The 17797-nt window shown below is 40.1% G+C and overlaps 1 protein-coding gene across 2 annotated transcripts in view; it reads right to left on the bottom strand.

Moving 5' to 3' along the window:
- Positions 1-800: 800 nt before the first annotated feature.
- Positions 801-17797, bottom strand: part of mtbp (MDM2 binding protein) — a 29179-nt gene continuing 12182 nt past the window's right edge. Inside the window, exons 9-23 of one of the 2 annotated variants that reach the window (XM_079562198.1) lie at positions 15516-15610; positions 13494-13560; positions 12856-12973; positions 11739-11915; positions 11181-11294; positions 10502-10669; positions 6784-6877; positions 6514-6672; positions 5477-5572; positions 5142-5405; positions 4907-5061; positions 4726-4826; positions 2619-2732; positions 1062-1127; positions 801-985 (exon numbers count right to left, since the gene is read on the bottom strand). In XM_079562198.1, coding sequence (XP_079418324.1) covers positions 947-985; positions 1062-1127; positions 2619-2732; positions 4726-4826; positions 4907-5061; positions 5142-5405; positions 5477-5572; positions 6514-6672; positions 6784-6877; positions 10502-10669; positions 11181-11294; positions 11739-11915; positions 12856-12973; positions 13494-13560; positions 15516-15610 — 1827 coding nt within the window. In that variant the 3' untranslated portion in view covers positions 801-946. The remainder of the gene's footprint in view (positions 986-1061; positions 1128-2618; positions 2733-4725; positions 4827-4906; positions 5062-5141; positions 5406-5476; positions 5573-6513; positions 6673-6783; positions 6878-10501; positions 10670-11180; positions 11295-11738; positions 11916-12855; positions 12974-13493; positions 13561-15515; positions 15611-17797) is intronic. The other variant, XM_079562199.1, reaches the window with a different exon arrangement.

Genomic DNA, 17797 nt, shown 5'->3' with positions numbered 1-17797 from the left:
CTCTGGTTATGTCCTCAAAACAAAACACAAGAGAATGTGGAAAAAGCGAAGGAAAAGGAAATCTTTGACTGCACTTTTGCTCGGTGGCATTAATACTATATTCAGTTTATATTTTGCCAAAGGTAACTCAAAGTAGTGTAACTCAGCTACATTTTTGTACATACAGACATTTTTAGAGCTGTAATCACTAATATACAATATATTACATTTTTTTAGTTCCTTGCCCAACACTGGTGAGATTAGCTGCTTAACCTCAGTGTATGGGCACATGCCATATTTGAAAGTGCTAAACCTCCAGAATTAAGTCATTGCTTTCACTTACGGGTTTGGAAACTCAGTGTGTGGGGCTCAATCAGCTTTCTGAATAATCTGCTAGAAAAATAAAAAAATGTTGACATTATCTTTCACATTATAATGTTTTTGTAACTGTGCATAAATCAATAAATTACATTCCTATTGTGCAATGAACATGTTTAACTGTAGGGTAATGTTTATGGTAAAGGAAATGGAAATACTCGCCACAATCACTTCAACAGAATGAGAATCGTACATGGTTTTCTTTTATGTGGTTAAGTTACAAGAACAGCAGCGGTCTGCACACACTAAACGATACACTATAGTTTTAAGAACTATATTCCAGTAAACCGCTCACACTGTTCACAGGTGCAAAGTAAGCTCACAGCCTCTTTATGTTGTAAGTGACAGATAGATCAAACACATGTAAAAATATAATGTTTTTATATACAGAACATATGTACACAGTTGTGGAGCATTTCTAAAGCTCAATAAACATAACCAGCTTCATAATGGCAATAAAACATAAAACACAGTAAAGACTTTAATTTAAAGTATCTTAGATGTAGTAAAACAAACTTAAAATAATGTAAAATGTGATAAAACACAATCAAAAAAACGTTCAAATAAATTATCATCTTTAAATGAATCATCACTTCTTTGAATATTTCTCCAGCACCCAATCGATGACCTAAAATAGAAAGAAAGTGTGTTAACGAGGAGCCGGACTGAACTGAGCGGTGCAGAGATGTGACGTGTGGTTTTACTTGTTTGACGTTGCTGCAGGCGGCCTTTTTCATCTCCTCATGCAAACCCCGAGATGTTTTGAGATCCTGAGAAAGTGAAAGTGAAAGAAAACACAAATTAAAAACAGGTTGAGAATTAGTCATGTGTTGTTTCAATCAACTTTATTTTAATATATCAAAAACATTCCTAATATGGTTTATGAAAAAAAAGACATGTCACAAAACACCACAGCTTAAAACATGATTCTTTCCACTCCAAAAACATGTTTCTTTCCAAACAATGAGCAGCATTTGACGCCACAGGCTGTCAGAAAAGCACCACACAGATGATGACTAGATTTAATCTTTCTTTTTTAAATTTATTTTTGTCAAACGGTTGCCACTTTTGAAACGTCTGTGGAAAAACGAGGGCTTAAAACAGATGCGTCACTACCAATGAAATTAAAAAACACAAGGGACAAGCACATACCTCTTAACCATTTTCTCCAGTTTGGCTATACCCAAACCTAAAAGCTTCTCGACTGGAGCTTATAGCCTATATAAGCCAGAGAAACACCTCATTTGAAAGCTAAGACCTACATAGCTGATCGTGACTTTTTGTTGCGCTGTCGCCACAAATTTTTTACTTTTTTGTTGTGTTTTTGTCTCTTTTTTCTGTTTTTTTGGTTGTGTTTTTGTTATATTTTGTTGCGTTCTTCATCGCTTTTTTGACTCGTTTTCTTCACGTTTTTGTCGCTTTTTAAATTGTGTTATAGTTGCTTTTACGGCACGTTTTTCTTGCTCTTTTGTGGCTCTTTTTTTTTGCCTTTTCCTCACTTTTTAATCGTGTTTTTGTCAATCGTTTATTGTGTTTTTATTGCTCTTTTTTTGCCACTTTTAAATGTATCTTCATCCTTGTTTTGACGCTTTGTTCAAGAAGCTTTTAGATTTGGGTGATGCCAAACCAGAGAAAATGGGCTCGGTTCAGGTGTGGGTTAAGAGGTTAAAGGAGCAGGCCATCGTTTTTCCATACTGAAATATGTTCTTATCTGAGCTTTGACGAGTTGATACGTACCTGTCTGGTCTGTGTGCATGCCCTCAGTCACGCAAAACGACCACAGATGTTGTTAGCATTTGGCCTCTCCCAAAGTATCCAATAGCTCCAAATGGGGGTGAAATTGGAAGCTAACACGCTCTTCCACAGGCACGCACAAAGACCAGACAGGTACGTATCAACTCGTCTAAGCTCAGGTAAGAACATATCAGTATGGAAAAAGGGTGGTCTGTTCCTTTAAGAATGCTCAGCTTTGACCTGACATGCAGACAGAAATAACAGTTTTCTGATTAGTGCGAAACAACAAAAGACCAAATTTGTCTTCAACTCCAGTAACCAATCAGAGATGACTGCCGTACCTTTTGAGAATTTGAGTCTGTGCGATAGTTTTCAAGTTTGCCTTAACAAGACATAAACAACTGATATGCTGCGAGGATACAGTATATTTCAACAAAACATGATCAATGCTTCAGTCTGTTCTGTGTATAGGAGGCAATGCCAACAAACGCGCGTCACTGAGGCCGTGTGGGCAGTGCAAAACTAACCTTGAGATAGAATTTGGAGATATCAAACAGTCTTTTGCTGCAGGCCTCAAAGCACTTATGTTCAGAGCTGATCCCATGGTGCTTGAGTGTTTTAGCCACCACTTCCTGCAGCATCTGAGAACACACAAACACACACACACATTTGTCACAGCACAATCGTGAAATCAAACATCCGGCTCAGCTTATTCCCAATCTACCCAATGCTATCCCGGTTCAGAGAAACTAATTTTAGATAGTTGCAAAATGTCTTGACTTCTGGAAACGTCCTTGTGCTGTCGTACCGCTCATGCACATTGCACAGGGCAAGCCTTCAAACGCACTGGAGGTGTGCACGGGAAAAAAAACTCAGTCCTACATAAATACATGCCTCTAATTGTGTCCCCATAACTGCTGTGAGGACAGTTATAAATCACTGTGAGCAAAAGCATGTTCTCATGAGGAGCGGAGCGGCAGCTTTTAATCTCTGTCCTGAATAAACTGCAATCATTATTTGTGAAAAAGGCACACTGTTCTGTCCTCTGCTGTTTGAATGATAAGCCTGTTTGGAAGGTAATCACAAATCGGAGCAAGTCAAGGTCGAAATGCAGATTGGGCAGAGGAACTATGCTACATATTTACATGTATGTGTGTGTGAAGAACGAAATCTACCTCACAAAGCTCTTTATTAGCACATTGTTGTATAAAATGTGCTTAACATAGTATTCTGAAAAGATCTTTGTATTCATTTTGTACTTTGATTTCAGTCTTCTCTCAAACTTCTGGCCGTCCTTGGTGTTTGCACTGTAAACTAACTAATCACAATTACAATGAGGGACAGAAAAAAAAAATCCACAGGAAGGTGTGGGTTTGATCCCAGGCTGGAGGGGGCCTTTCTCTGTGGAGTTTGCATGTCTGCGTAGGTTTCTTCTGGGTACTCTGGTTTTCCCTACCACTAAAAACATGTACAATTGGCCAGAATTAATGTAGTGTGAGTAGGGCTGGGTAATAAATCAAATTAATTCAATTAATTCAGCGTTTCAGACGCTCCGTAGCGAAATGACACCAGCGGAGAAGCCAGAGACTTTCTGATGATCTCTGCTGCTTCACAAAGGCCGCGTGTCGAGTTTTCTTTCCCACTTTCCTACAGTCGGCTCCTGTGCCTTCCTCTCATTCTGCACTGAGCGGACCATGTAACTCCTTTCCCTTGAGTCTCCATGGAGACGATTGTCAATCACAGCAGAGGCATGAAGACGATAAAAATAAAACACTTTGGAAAACTCCATGGCTTATTAAGAGATTTTACTTTTGAGAGACAAGGAATATCTAGAACAGAAATAACCATTTTTATCTTAATGGGCCTAATTGTAGCTACGGTATGAGCAGGACTCGGAGCAGTTTTCTTCATATGAAAGATCAGGAGACTAAAATCGTAATCGTCCAAACAATGGAGATTTTATTTTTTGGCCATATCGCCCAGCCCTAAGTGTCAGTGAGTGGTTGGTGATGGTTGGAGGGGCCAGTGGCTACAACAGTAGCTTACCACCAGAGTATGGAGTGAATTGGTAATGCAAAGTGTTCAAGAAAAGCGCTATAAGAAAACAATGCATTATTATTATTATTTAGATTTGGGGACAATGCAGTCTACAAGAATGATATTGAAAGTGTTGTGTGTAAGATGTGCAAATAGAGAACATCTTAAAGTCACAAAACTAACAAAAAAGTTGCAAAAACTGCCAATAAACAAAAATATAACACTTGATGTGTAATCTCTCTTTCTGCTTCTTTTGTAGCTCTTATCGAGCGACACAGCAATCATGTTGCTGTGTTTGTCAGGACATTCTTGCATATTCCTGATGGCTTTGCAAAAATACAGCTTCATTAGCATTATTAAGAAAGCCCCACACAATATTTTCGTCATTATCGCCCAGCATTCATTTTGAGATTTTTCCAAAGTTGCTCAGCTGTAGCACAAAAGGCTGTTACTTGTTGACAGTGCTGTCTGACTAGACACATATTTCTCCAAAAAGGCCTTTCAAATATGTATTTTCAAAAACATGTGCCATCGTTAATTAAAGAACGGAAAATAAAAATGTGCAGGACACTAGTTATTGTTTCTTCAGACACTCACTCTGTTATGTTTCTGGGAACGTGACTCTTTTGATGCTTTATCCTCTGTTTGAGCAGGATGGTTTTTCTGCTGAGGTGGTTTGTCGGTTGGAGTCGCAGCGTCTGGGGAAGATTTGTCACAGCATTAACCTCAGCGAACCGCTAAAAATACCAGGCAACCAGTTTTAATGACGGCTTTTAACCTGAGGTGGAGCCTCTTGTGGCAGAGGTGGTTAGAGCTGAAGAGGTGGACTGAGATCGACCGGTCTGTCTTCTGAGCGACCTGATGGAGGGGTGTGTCCCGCTGCTGCCACTGCTCTGGGAACAGAGCGAATCGCTGCTCTCTGACTTAACCAGCCTTTCAAAATTCAGAAAAAACAGAACTATGCATCATTGCTTTGAAAATAACCACGAGTCTTGTTTTAAACTAATTCATACCTTTTGCGTGGATAGCCTCCGACAATCTCCGTGTCCCACGACCTGCGTTTAAGTCGCGCCACATCAGCGTTTTGCAGAGTCTCGCCATCATGCACACTTCCTGGTTCTGACATCACAGAGGGGGAGGGGGCGGGGCTCAGAGCAAAGGGAAGGGCACCAGGCTCTTTGCTGCAGGTAGTTTGGGTCTCAAAGCGGATCAGCCGCGACTGCAGACGCACAAATGACTGGTCTTTGTCCAAGGAGCGTTGATGGTCCAAACAGAACCTTAGGATAAACAGTGTTAAATAAAGTCTGTGGATCACTCTACATGAACCAGAAATGTACACAAAACATACTCTATGCCGTGATAATGAGTGGCGGAGGCTTTGCTGAAGGGCATCTGCCTGACTTTGCCAGGAGACAGGTCTGGTGAGAGCTGGAATACATTACTTCTGATGCAGACAGAGAAATGAGGACAAAGAAGATGAGACAAAAGGAAAGAAAGACTGTAGGTCAAGGACTAAATAGCTACGTTTGTTATGAAAACTGTTGCAACAACTGTGGTTATGTTCAGACAGTAGATGATGCTCATTTCTGTTTTATTGGAAGGTCACTCCCATTTCCAGCTATATCTGAATCGCATCAGGTCTCTTGTGTGAACAAATGTGTCCCCAAAGTGCCCCATATCCGCAGAAGAGAACACAGTGTTAGTAGAAATATAAATGACAGTACATGGACTGAAACATAGCAGCGCTTATCTGACAATGTTAACGTCAGTGCAAAGCCAATGGGGCAAACACTTTTACTAAATTAAATAGTTTTAAGGGTAAACAATGAACCAGGTTTCTTTGGCTTTGGCCTTTGTGGGGCAGTGACAGCGGCGTCTGTGGAGTCAAGAAGTGCGATAGTGAATTTGAAATGGAGAATGTGTTTTTGTTGTTTTCCTTCCAGGTCCTGTCTACTTTATCACAGAATCACAGGGTGTAAAGGTCAGAAGAATGCGACCTGGCCAGACTGAAGTCGCATTGTGAAAGATTGGATGTGATTTAGGACAAACAGCACTGAAATGAGCCAAGTCGCATATGAAAAAATTGTACCAGTCACATACATATGGGCAAAAAATATGGGATTCACTTTGTTCTGAAGTCTGAACGTCGTCTATGACTAATGGATGAATGAATCCTATACGGTAACATTCTTTTAACTGAACGCTGTATTTTTTTTCTCAGCAAAGAAGACAAATGATCATAATCAAATACTCATTACAGACTCATTATCATCATCTACAGGCAAGTGAGAAAACTAATAAATGCAGATGTTTTTATGCAGACGGTATGGGGCCATTTGTTTAATGTCAGAGTATAGATCAGTGTCTCTCTTCTCTGTGTCCTACCCCCTGTTCAGAGCCAGTGGTTGGAGCTCTCCGCTCGGTGTGCCGTCAGCAGTGAAATGCCTCAGCAGCTCCTTGGCGTCCAGTAAAGCCACAGAGCTCTTCTGACTGTCTTTCGGACCCAACAGGCTGTCACTCGAGCTGGGCCCCAACAGGCCAAATCTGAAACACAGACAGTCAATGGTTATTTTTGTGCATCTGAAAGCTCAGATAAAATACAAATGAAAGAAAAACAACTAACGGCAAATGAACGGCCATAAACAAAACGGTTACCTCTTTTTCTGTCGCCTCCTCTGCAGGTTCTCTACGTTGTGGAGAACACTTCTTTCAGGCCAATCTGTCTGCTGAGCGGAGCTGGTTTGAAAATCTGAAAATTACCATAACAACAAAATTGTTCCCTCTTTTATATCAGAAAATGTCCATGATCACACACTAACTCAAGCATAGAGCAGGTGGTGAGTAAATGTTCTGAGTGAAGTCATGCCCAGCAGTTTTATACTGGGTATCAAACAACAGCTTTTGCTAGAGCTAGTAAAGAATAGTGGAGGAAGAAGTAATTAATGTTCTTTAGTAAAAGTACAGATACAGGCGAAACAAATTTACTTAAAACGTAAGATATTTCAAATTCCACCTCAAGAGGGGTAATATTATGATGCTTTATTCAGGTATTTGGCAATAATCTCACACACATCTTTATCACTATCTTACACTTTGATGGTCAGAAAATGCAATATTGATTTAAAACTGTTGAAATGTCCTGATCCTGAGCGACCTAAAAAAAAAGCCCTTCCTATCTCAAACAACATTTTAAGACATCCACAGTCACTTGACAGACCATCTAACACATTTAAACTGAAAGAGTCGACTAATTTGGAGCATCCTTGTGCTGAGGATCGCAAACTACTGCACTAATCGGACTGCTAATCCGTGCCAAATGCTACAGACACAACGTCATAAAAAATAAAATAAACTATAGTCTAAAGTTAATCTTAAAACTGAAGTCTACATATTCGCCAATTACATTTAGGCTATTCATTTATTATCACAAGCGTTTAAATATCACTAAAATCACCAAGGTTCACCGAAAGAAGATAAAGCATCCCCGCAGTTTGGACAAAATGGCCTGTATAGAAAGTGCTCATTTCAAAAGCCTGATGTGTGACTGGACTGTCCTCACTTGTACAGCATGAGGAACATCTACTGAGGCTTTAGCAGACACGATGTAGGCACTTGATGGTAGTCACTTTTTTGTGTCTGTGCATGTGGAGTAGGTATTTATTTTCTTACCACTAATAACGAGAAGTGAGCAAATGCACTCATGGGACAGATCGCTGTGAGCTGTTGCTTTCTTCATGTTAAATCTGATCTTAAATCTATGAAACTTTGCACTCCTCTCCTTCCTTCTTTTGTTTGTGTCGCCAACAGGACCGTGTAAGTTAACATTGATTTTTATTATATTTAGCACGATCTTTTGTTTGAAGTTTTCAGCTAATTTATTATGGCGTACGAAGGCCTGCGCTTTCCTTTCGCCCTCCAGCGTATAACTAAACATTTATTCATTTATTAATAAAAGTTTCAATCATAGAAATTTATAGAAATATATCTAACAGAGGCCGATAAGGTTTTTATCTACTTTAATACTGATTGTGGATTTTGATTGGCCAATACTGATCTGCGGCGCTGATATTTGTGTAAACTGTCTGGTCTATAATCCTGTGTATGAAGCTTCTAAATGTGTCAGTGTTGAACTGTGACAGCAGGGGGCGCCGTATATTCAGGTAGGTACTTCAAAGGAAGCTTGTTTGAAAGACTACAATCAGTAGATTCCAAAACAAAAAAACAGTAACTCTCTCTCTCTCGTTGTTCTTAAATTATACACAAAGGTCTCCAACATAAAACACATAAAATAGGTACAAACTTGAGACCGATTTTCACCGTAATGTTTCCCTGCTCCCTTGAGGCCGAGGAAATTGTGAGAGCGCTCATGTTAAAAAGCGCTAAGCTCTTTCCAATGAAAAAAATCTACATTTTATTGGTCGGGCCCTAGTATTTTTACCACAAAAGGATTTTTAGTACTTTTTACTTTCCACAATTGCAAGACGTGGTATAAAAGCATTTACGTAAAGACTCGTGACCCCGGTTTGGTGAATCACTCCTGTATTCCTATTGTCATGATTTCATAATGAAGCCTTTCACAGAATATCTTGGAGCGCACAACCTCTGGCTTCCAGACACGTAATAACCGCGTATTTCTTGTTGCCTGTTCGACATGATGGATTGCGCGAGTTATACACACTATCAGTTAAACCGGGTCACCACGCTGTGCTCTTGGCAGCCAGGGCCTTGAAGAGATGAAATCAGCAACTTCTTTTCTGGTGTTTTGGCAGAGGGATTAAATTATATCGCATCAAAGACACAATAAATGTGATAAAAGAAGATACAGAAGCCTTGCTGATGACACGAGAGCTTTCACTGCACAGAAATGGCCCCAGGACGTGAGCATTATGCTGTATGAACGGCGCCCTGGTCTGACAGCCCACACCACTGTCACTCACACCTTCAGGACATGCAGGCAGACAGTCCTGATGGATTGCTAAAGTTGTTTACTGCAGTGAGATGGAGCTTAACAATACCCGAGTGTGTCTATGGATGTACTACAGGTATGTACTACTCTGCATCTGCAGGATTAAGCAGAGTTTCTTCATCTCAGAAAGGAGATAATTACGACATAAAATCACTTGGCTTAAAGGTGTTTTTTTAACACCACCTCCAGTTTTACGGTAGTGATTTAGCACTGCCTTGAGGCAACTGTATCTTTTATGACACGGATTCAGTGGATGAAGTCAGATTGTTTTCAAAATAACTCAGTGGAGTAAATGTGAATATCTAAATACTTGTCTGTGATGTTAAAAAGTACATGATAAATGAAATAACAGTACTACTTTACAGCATGGCACCTAAAAGTGTAAGAACATGGTAATCATGGTAATTTCATGGTCATAAGACATGGAAGCAGGGACACACACTTATTAATATATCATAAACACCAGGAAACATACTATCCCTTACGGTATAATGCCTACTTCCACGCTGTTCACCCCATTACTATATTATTAGCATAGACATATTATTAATAGACCGTCATTACTCACTCCTTCCCATTTGCCATAATAACTATGTTCGAGGGGGAAATCATGGCGGATTTACAGACTCCTCCTCCCCAGCTCTGATGAAGCATGTTCCTAAAGAGGGCATAAAGGCAGGATCTTCACTGTTGACTCGGCCCTTTACGAGATTTCTAAAATGCTTTTTTACGAAAAGCAGCCTGATCCCTTTAATTGTGCCTAACCTAGCGTTATCACAGGAGCAATAACTAGCTGTAGAAAGTTTAAAAAAAATAGGGACCAGGCTTTGTAGTTGTTTGAAGCGTGTCTAAAGTGCAATGCTATGTAATGTAAAACTAGCTTGTTCTGCCGCCCCTATATGGAGGTACTACAGCAATGGCGGCCCTAGTGTCGGCGTCGTGATACAAGCGGCCATTGGTTATTAGTGACACATTTTATATAAACAGTCACTTGTCGAAAGAGATAAGTTAAGTTAAGTTGTACTGTATTAATCTCTGTAGAGAAATCTCTGTTGAGAAATTTGTTCTCTGCATTTGACCCATCCTCAATGTCGCTGGGCGACCTGTAGGAGCAGTGAGCTGCCAGCATGGGCTGGCGCTCGGAGACCCAGCTCCATGATGTGGAGCCAGGCTGGTGGTCAGAAACACCTGGCTGGAGGATTAATCTATTGCACATGTTTTTATACCACTAATCTACCGACACGGGGAGAACATGCAAACTCCACACAGAGAGGCCCCGTCCAGGTGGGAAACGAACCCGGGACCTTCGAGCTGTGAGGCACGAGCGCTAACCGCTGCACCACCGTGACTTCGATACTTGAAGCCACAACTTTGAAGTGGTTTGTCTTTGACACAGTGCGACTCTACCTGAGCTCAGTGCAGCCGCAGCTCTGGCCTGGTCACCTGTCAGAGCAGACGAGATGGAAGGCAGAGAGGAGTCAATCACCTTCAGACACTGCTCCCTGGACAAATTCAGAAAGGCCTTCAGCTCAGTGATGGGCACCGCCGCTGACTCAGACCAGCCCTCTCTCCGCTCTGGACACAGAGCACAGACACAGGTGGTGATCAAGCAACAGAGCAACTTTAATAAAGTGAAAAGTACTTCAGTGTAGTGTTTCTCTGTGGTCGTACAGAGCCAGGTTGATTTACATATAGTTTAGTCTTGTTTCGGTCCAGACTTAGTCTTAAAAAGTGCTTAATCTGAAAAACCTTTCATTAATACCAGACTCCACTGCACCACTCTCCATATCTTGAGTTGCTAAAGGGGCCATAGTCTACTGTAGCTAAAATATTTTCCATCGAGTCTGAAGGCATCTATGCAAATGCTAAGAGCTTCAAGTTATACAGCAGGGAATTACATAAGATATCACAGCTCTTCTTAAAAAATCCTTAAATTAGGAGTGGACACATTTCTAAAGACCTATTTAATATTCGTGTCTCGTATCATTCAATTATCTCAATTGTCAGTGCAGGTTTACTGGTCTCACTCAACATTACATGTATACATTTTCTTTTCAATACAAAGTTAACCTTTTAAAAGACTTACGGAGATATTGTTTAAGAGCAACTGTCTGAACCTGGGCCACTTTCCTCTCTCTCTTAAGCATAGCGTCTCCTTGGAGACAAGGCAGAAGGCGAACCATTTCGCTTACAGCTTCTCCTGGTCAAGGAAGTAAAAAGAAAATTTACAACTGCATTCTTTATTTGGAAAGAGGGTACTGTAGCTCTGGAAACAAACTCATTAATTAATTTTTGGTTTTGCATTCTTTTAACTAACCAGGGATTAGATTCTGTGCAATGTTGCATAAAAAACATCACTCAACTCACAAACCACATTGTTAAAACCTCCAAATAACCATGTATTAAATAATAACAAGTTCATCCAACAAAAACATGCAATTTGAGTAATTAAATACTACCAGTTTCACTTCAAAGCAACAATGTAAAAGCTTGACAGTTCTCAGCTGGCTCTATTAAACATGAAGCTGTTATCTAAATCATAAAAACTCCATGTTCCATCTTGCTCTTTCTCTTCCTACAGTCAGAGTCAGACTCAGAGAAATGTCAAGAGTAACAAATGCCACAGAAACATAATGATAAATACCTGTTGCAGGTACAGATGGCTCCCTCAGCAGCGCCGTGACTGTTGCCATGGCAGCGGCGCCATTGAGTTGATTGTCAGAGTTTAACATTCGGACCCTGCAGACCCCACTGAGGTCGTCTGTCCCCTGGACCAGCAGGAAGTAGTGGCAGCTCTCACCTTTGACCTCTGTCTCAGGAACTAGGCAGCGACAAAAACAGGCTGTTTGTGAATAACAGAACTGCTTGTCATAATTTCACCTGGAGGGCAGGTCCACAAATGTCTTCAAGTTCTCTTTTACTGACGACAAAAACATCTTGGAAAACACCACCACTTTTCTACTCCTGTTATAGTATACACAGGGACCGGGGCGCACACTTAAAAGTCAGCAAGGCCCGGAGATCCACCAGTCTACCTGTCTCCTGAAGGAATGCTCCCAAAATAGGCGTTCAAACCAGCCCTAGATTCAAGCAAGAAAATAAACTTTATTTGGAGAGACAGGACTCCACGATCCACTCATTTTGCGTGGGTGATCTACTAGTAGGCAGCTTGCAATCATTGTGCACCCCTGGAGTATATGATAGTAGAATAAATTATTTCATTTTTGCACACAGAAGACAATTAGCTTTGGGCCAGTTTTATTCTTATTTAATTATGCCCAATAACTACAGAGAAACATCTTCATTTGAACAGTGAAAAAGGCAAAGTCTACCTTAATATTCTGGTCACATTAATATTCAGAATGGACACAAACTATTAAAAGTAAAGTACCAACAAACAATTTTGAAGCCGCTATTATTTAACCAGGCCTCTCTGTCCCGCACATGACTTATCATACTATCATCTAATGAGGCGTCCAACACAACCCTAACAGACTAAACGTATGCAGCCTCCGCAGTGCCTCATCCTTTGAGTAGAATTAAATAGTGCTTTTTATTTGATTTCCTCTGGTGTTTTAAAATTGATTTAGTCACACTTCCGAGTATGCTTCTACTGCAGTAGGTTTTATTATCCCCAGTATATTGATGAAGTCCTAGTTAGCCATTTATTTCCCAGAGCAGAATGGTATGAGCTTCCTCTGCTGTTGCCATACAATCATTTATTTTAATTCATTAAGGAATAACAAAAAAACCACGCTTACCAGATAATGACTTTGGTCCTGTGGCGAGGAACTCTCTCCAGCGCTGAGAGCTGAGTTGGTTAGCAGCTGGCTGAACGATCGGGGTGACTGTACAAGAGAGGCTGAACATGGCGCCAACCTGGGCATTAACACAACAAAAGATGAACACTAGATAACTCATTCTATATAGTTGGATTTACTGTATCTGGTTGTAATATTTAGTTCACAATTCAATGCCTGACGATGTTATACAATGTCCAGATATTTAACATCAATATTAAACGACTTTCTGTTTCAATGCTTTACAATGTGGCCATGACTTCTCTTCACCTCATATAAACAACATACAGTGACATACTATTCGCTTATGTACAACAAGAAAAGGTTGGATTGATTTTGTGGAGAAAAGCACAAAAGAAATAAAATGTATTATGTTACAAGATCAATATGTCACAGAGTGCACAACACACACAAACGGATGTACAAACAAAAGGACAAAATGTATGAGAGGATATGTTTGTGCAACTAGAGGATTAGATGGTTCAACACATAATAGGACCCCATGGAAACAAGATATTTAGTTGAAGGCAGATGATATAAAAAAAAGTGACATTACATCAGTTCAATTGTGATTAACGGGGTGGTGTGTGTGTAAATACCTTTCCACGCAGTGATCGTAGCTGCTCCAAAAACAACTGATCTTTTATTGATTTCCCGCACAAGCCTCTGCAAGCTAACTGTAAAGGAACAAAACTGAAGGCAAACATAGGTTTTCTGGCTTCGCATCTGTAAATTTCATTTGTTCAATAGAAGAGTATTTAATAGTTCCTTTAAGAATACAATAGGGGCTCTTTATTTACTTTAATCAGCTGCAGCACATCCACAAACAACCATATTATTCAGCTATTTTTTCAGCACCGTTCATGATAAATGACAGCCTAATTTATTCCTGACTGGGAGTTAATTTGGGAAAGCTTCAAAGAACTCTAATCACTGTACACATTTGAAATATTGCCATAGAGCAGGGATGTCGAACTCTTTTGGGTCGAGGGCCGAAATTCAGCCCCCACGGCGGTTCGCGGGCCGCATATTGTAAAGGACTGTGGCCTCAAAAATAACGGCTTACTCTTATTGTGCTTCATCAGCCTGTGTCACATGTTTCTCAAAGTGCTACATAAAGTCATTATTCATTCGACATTCAATGGCAGCTAGTTACTATTGTAGCCACAGCCGGCCTGGGGCAGACTGACCATTTACCATGTGGCCATGATATCCTGTTTATATCCTGATCTCTTATTATGTCAGTGCCCTCTGCTGGACACTGTGCTGTGGAATTCTTTCCTTTTTTTAAAATTAAGCTGACCCCTAGTAGCTGGAGTGAGCAAACTGGTTATTTCTTTAAAAATCCATAACTCCACACAGGAATGGGCTAGAGACTTCCTTTTTTTTTTACATTCTCAGGTATTCATGCTCCTCAAAGTACCACATTAAATCATCTCGCGGCAATGTCCAGGAGTTCAGGAGCTCTGGGGTAAAGTAGTGAGCTGCCTCAGTACACTAACAGAGACCGTGTAAAAGCTGTCTTGCAGGCCTCACAGCATTCAAAAAGATCATAGCGCAAAGGTGGAAAAGCAATGATGTGTCATTCACTCATTGCACCCTGTGAGATGTTTATACTACGTGTTGTTCTTAATAAAAATGTTATGATAAAAAATAAAAGACAGCCTAAGTATAGTGCTGAAACAGTGGAGAGAGTTTATAAGCAGTCACTCAAGGTTTTGGATCAAAAGCTCTTACCATCATTGCCATGTTCTCTCAAAATATAATTTTTTTAGTTGGGAGAATATGATACGGTTTCACGACATTGTACTGGTTTATAAAACACTGCATGGTCTGGCCCCACCCCCTCTGCAGGAATTCATCCACCTAACAGACAGTGTAGGCACACGAGCCCAAAGCAGTTTCTTTCAGGAAAACATCTTTTGGTCAGTTGAGCTTTTCAGTGAGGGCAGCTCACACCTGGAACACTGTTCCAACTCACATCAGGAACATCCCAACACTGAGAACCTTCACTAGATCAGTAAAACTTTAGCTCCTGGACAATCAAACCTGCAGTCACAGTATGAACATGTATGCTGTTTACCAATAGTGTTTAAAATCTCTTATTTGTTATATTTTATTTGTCTGTGTCGTCGTGTTTAAAATGTTTGCTTTATACTAACCATTTCATATCTGTTGTCTTTTCTTCAGGTCTGTTGTCTTTTCTTCATGTCTGTTGTCTTTTCTTCATGTCTGTTGTCTTTTCTTCATGTCTGTTGTCTTTTGTTCTCGTCTATTGTCTTTTGTTCATGTCTGTTGTCTTTTGTTAATGTCTGTTGTCTTTTGTTCTCGTCTGTTGTGCTTGTTGTTTTGTGGCCTTCCCTATCTGTGAACAGAAACCTGCCCTGGGACGACAGATTAAAATTAGCCATTGTGGCTCTACACTCTAGCATATTTACATGTGGACTTTGAGGACTTGTGTTAATTAATATGCACAATCCCATCTTAAATAAATAAATAAAAAATTTAAAAAAAACTGTCAAGTTACAGCAAATGCTTACCGTCTTAATAAAAGAACCACCAAACACCAATTTTCTGACTGGCATTGAAAATATCCCAGCTGTAGGAAACCGAAAGGATACAATTCAAATGTGGTCGAGGACATTATAAAGTTGGGCAGATCCGACAAAGTCACCAACTGTAGAAACTCCAGCGCAGGAGCGTAGTAATGGAAAACCTGCGGACACAAACGGAGAAGACAGCGTCCTTCAGATTTAAGTCTTCAAAAACTTGTATAACATCTGTGTGTGTGCTTTCAAAATATCATTATATAACTGACCCCAAACAGACTTTCTCCCAAAACATCCTCCCTAATGCATTCAGACAATTTTAAGACAAGAAAGTGCTTAATTGCAGCGGAGAGACGTCTTACTGAACAAGCTTAAGATTGTTGAAAGCAGTAAATAAGATACAAATGTGACTGCAATGATTAAATACACCAAATATTTTATTAATGCCTTGGGCCTAATCTACAGTATAATGCTTGGAGTCATAAACACAAGCAGCCCGGGTGTTGTTGCTCTACTTATTTAACATTTAAGACAAACCGAGAAATCGCTGAAATGAGACATTCTTGCATAAAATAAAAATCTTCCTTTATGATTTATTAATTCAAAATAATAGCAAAACACAAATATATTGCAGCTTGTGAAATGAGACAAAGTGAATATTTTTTAATGATGTGCAGGGCCTCAATTACAGCTGCAGAAAAGTTCGCCAACAGGCTGAGAGAAACCATTCAAATATTTGCAACTGTGTGTAGCGGCGCGCTAATGAGAGGAAACCAACTTAGTGGCATTCTTAAGGTTCACTGTTGAAAGATGGGGGCGAAGAATTTCTGTAACCAAAAGTTTTCTCCCCAAACAGCAGGAATTGAAGCATCTGTATTGTGTGGGCATATTATTCACTGCCTACTGTGTGCGCAAATGGCATGGTTATCCCAGCGGAAACCAAAATATGAAGTTTTCGTCATGATGTCTGTTGTTCTTATTGTTTATCCTCATAGCCGTATGGGAAGAACAAAGACACGCCCAGTCACTCAAAGTCACACTGTACGGCTTTGATGCCCAGTATAACCTTTATCTATGGGGCATGTTAGCCTCAAATTAGGGGTGCACCATTTTGGAAAAAGAAAACTAATTGTGAATGTTCTGAAAGTTTGGCAAATAATATTATTTTGCAATTTGTTTTCAAATAAAGCTTCAGTTCACAGTGCACATGTTTCTTCAGAACACTTGCGTGATAGAAATCTGAAATATGTAACACTTAATACAAGAATCAAAAGCACTTGAGAACACTGAGAAATTTGGCCTGCAGAGAGAACAAGTTTTATATGTGTTTTTTTTACTTACTTTTACAGGTTAATAAAATGCTGTCTTTGTAATTTGTTAGTTACTATTTAAATTTGATTGCAATGAATTGTGTAGATCAAGCTTATAGAGAGCGATGTACTGCACCAGATTATGGCTAAATACACTGCCTCACCAAAATGAAATGACCACCTGGGGTCTCTGCAGTTGGTCAGGGGTTGGTTCAGCAACTTAACAGAACATGTGCCCAAAGAGTGAGATCAGCTGACGACATGACCATCCTGATCAGGTTATTTCATCAGTGGATTTCTTCTTCCCTGATGGCACAGGCATATTCCAAGATGACAATGCCAAGATTCATCGGCTCACATTGTGAAAGACACATAGATCTTAGCCCCATTGAGCATCGCTAGCATGTGCTGGAGGAGGCTTTGCACTGTGGTCACACTCTACCATCACCTATACAGGATCTTGGTGAAAAATTAATGCAACACTGGGTCTTTTGACATTACTGAAGCTTATTGCATTTGCAAACTTCCATCCGGTCCTACATTCAGTCTCATTTACGATTGCAATCGTTCAAAACCAGACATTAACAATGGTTTATAATGGTTTAGAGTAGGGCTGCAACTAACGATTATTTTGACAATCGATTAAGCTACCGATTATTTTTAAGATTAATCGATTAATCACTTGGCTGTGAAAGGTGCATGAAAATGTTATTTATAATTTTTTCTACCACATAAAGCTAAAGTAGTACCACTTGAGGACATATTTATGGAGTAAACATAAAGGAACAGGCCACCATTTTTTCACACTAAGATATGTTCTTACCTGAGCTTAGACAAGTTCATACGTATCTGTCTGGTCTTTGTGCGTGCCCGTGGAAGAGCGTGGTCGCCTCCAACTTCACTTTGGAGCTATAGGAATATACTGGGAGAGGCCAAATGCTGACAACATCTTTGGTCGTTTTGCGTGACTGAGCGCACACACAAAGACCAGACAGGTACGCATCAACTCGTCTACGCTCAGGTAAGAACATATCTCAGTATGTA

This window comes from Gobius niger, assembly GCF_951799975.1.
Source record: "Gobius niger genome assembly, chromosome: 8".
Taxonomy (NCBI): Eukaryota; Metazoa; Chordata; class Actinopteri; order Gobiiformes; family Gobiidae; genus Gobius; species Gobius niger.
Note: the sequence above shows the minus strand (reverse complement) of the source record. Positions and strands in the feature narration are given on the sequence as shown.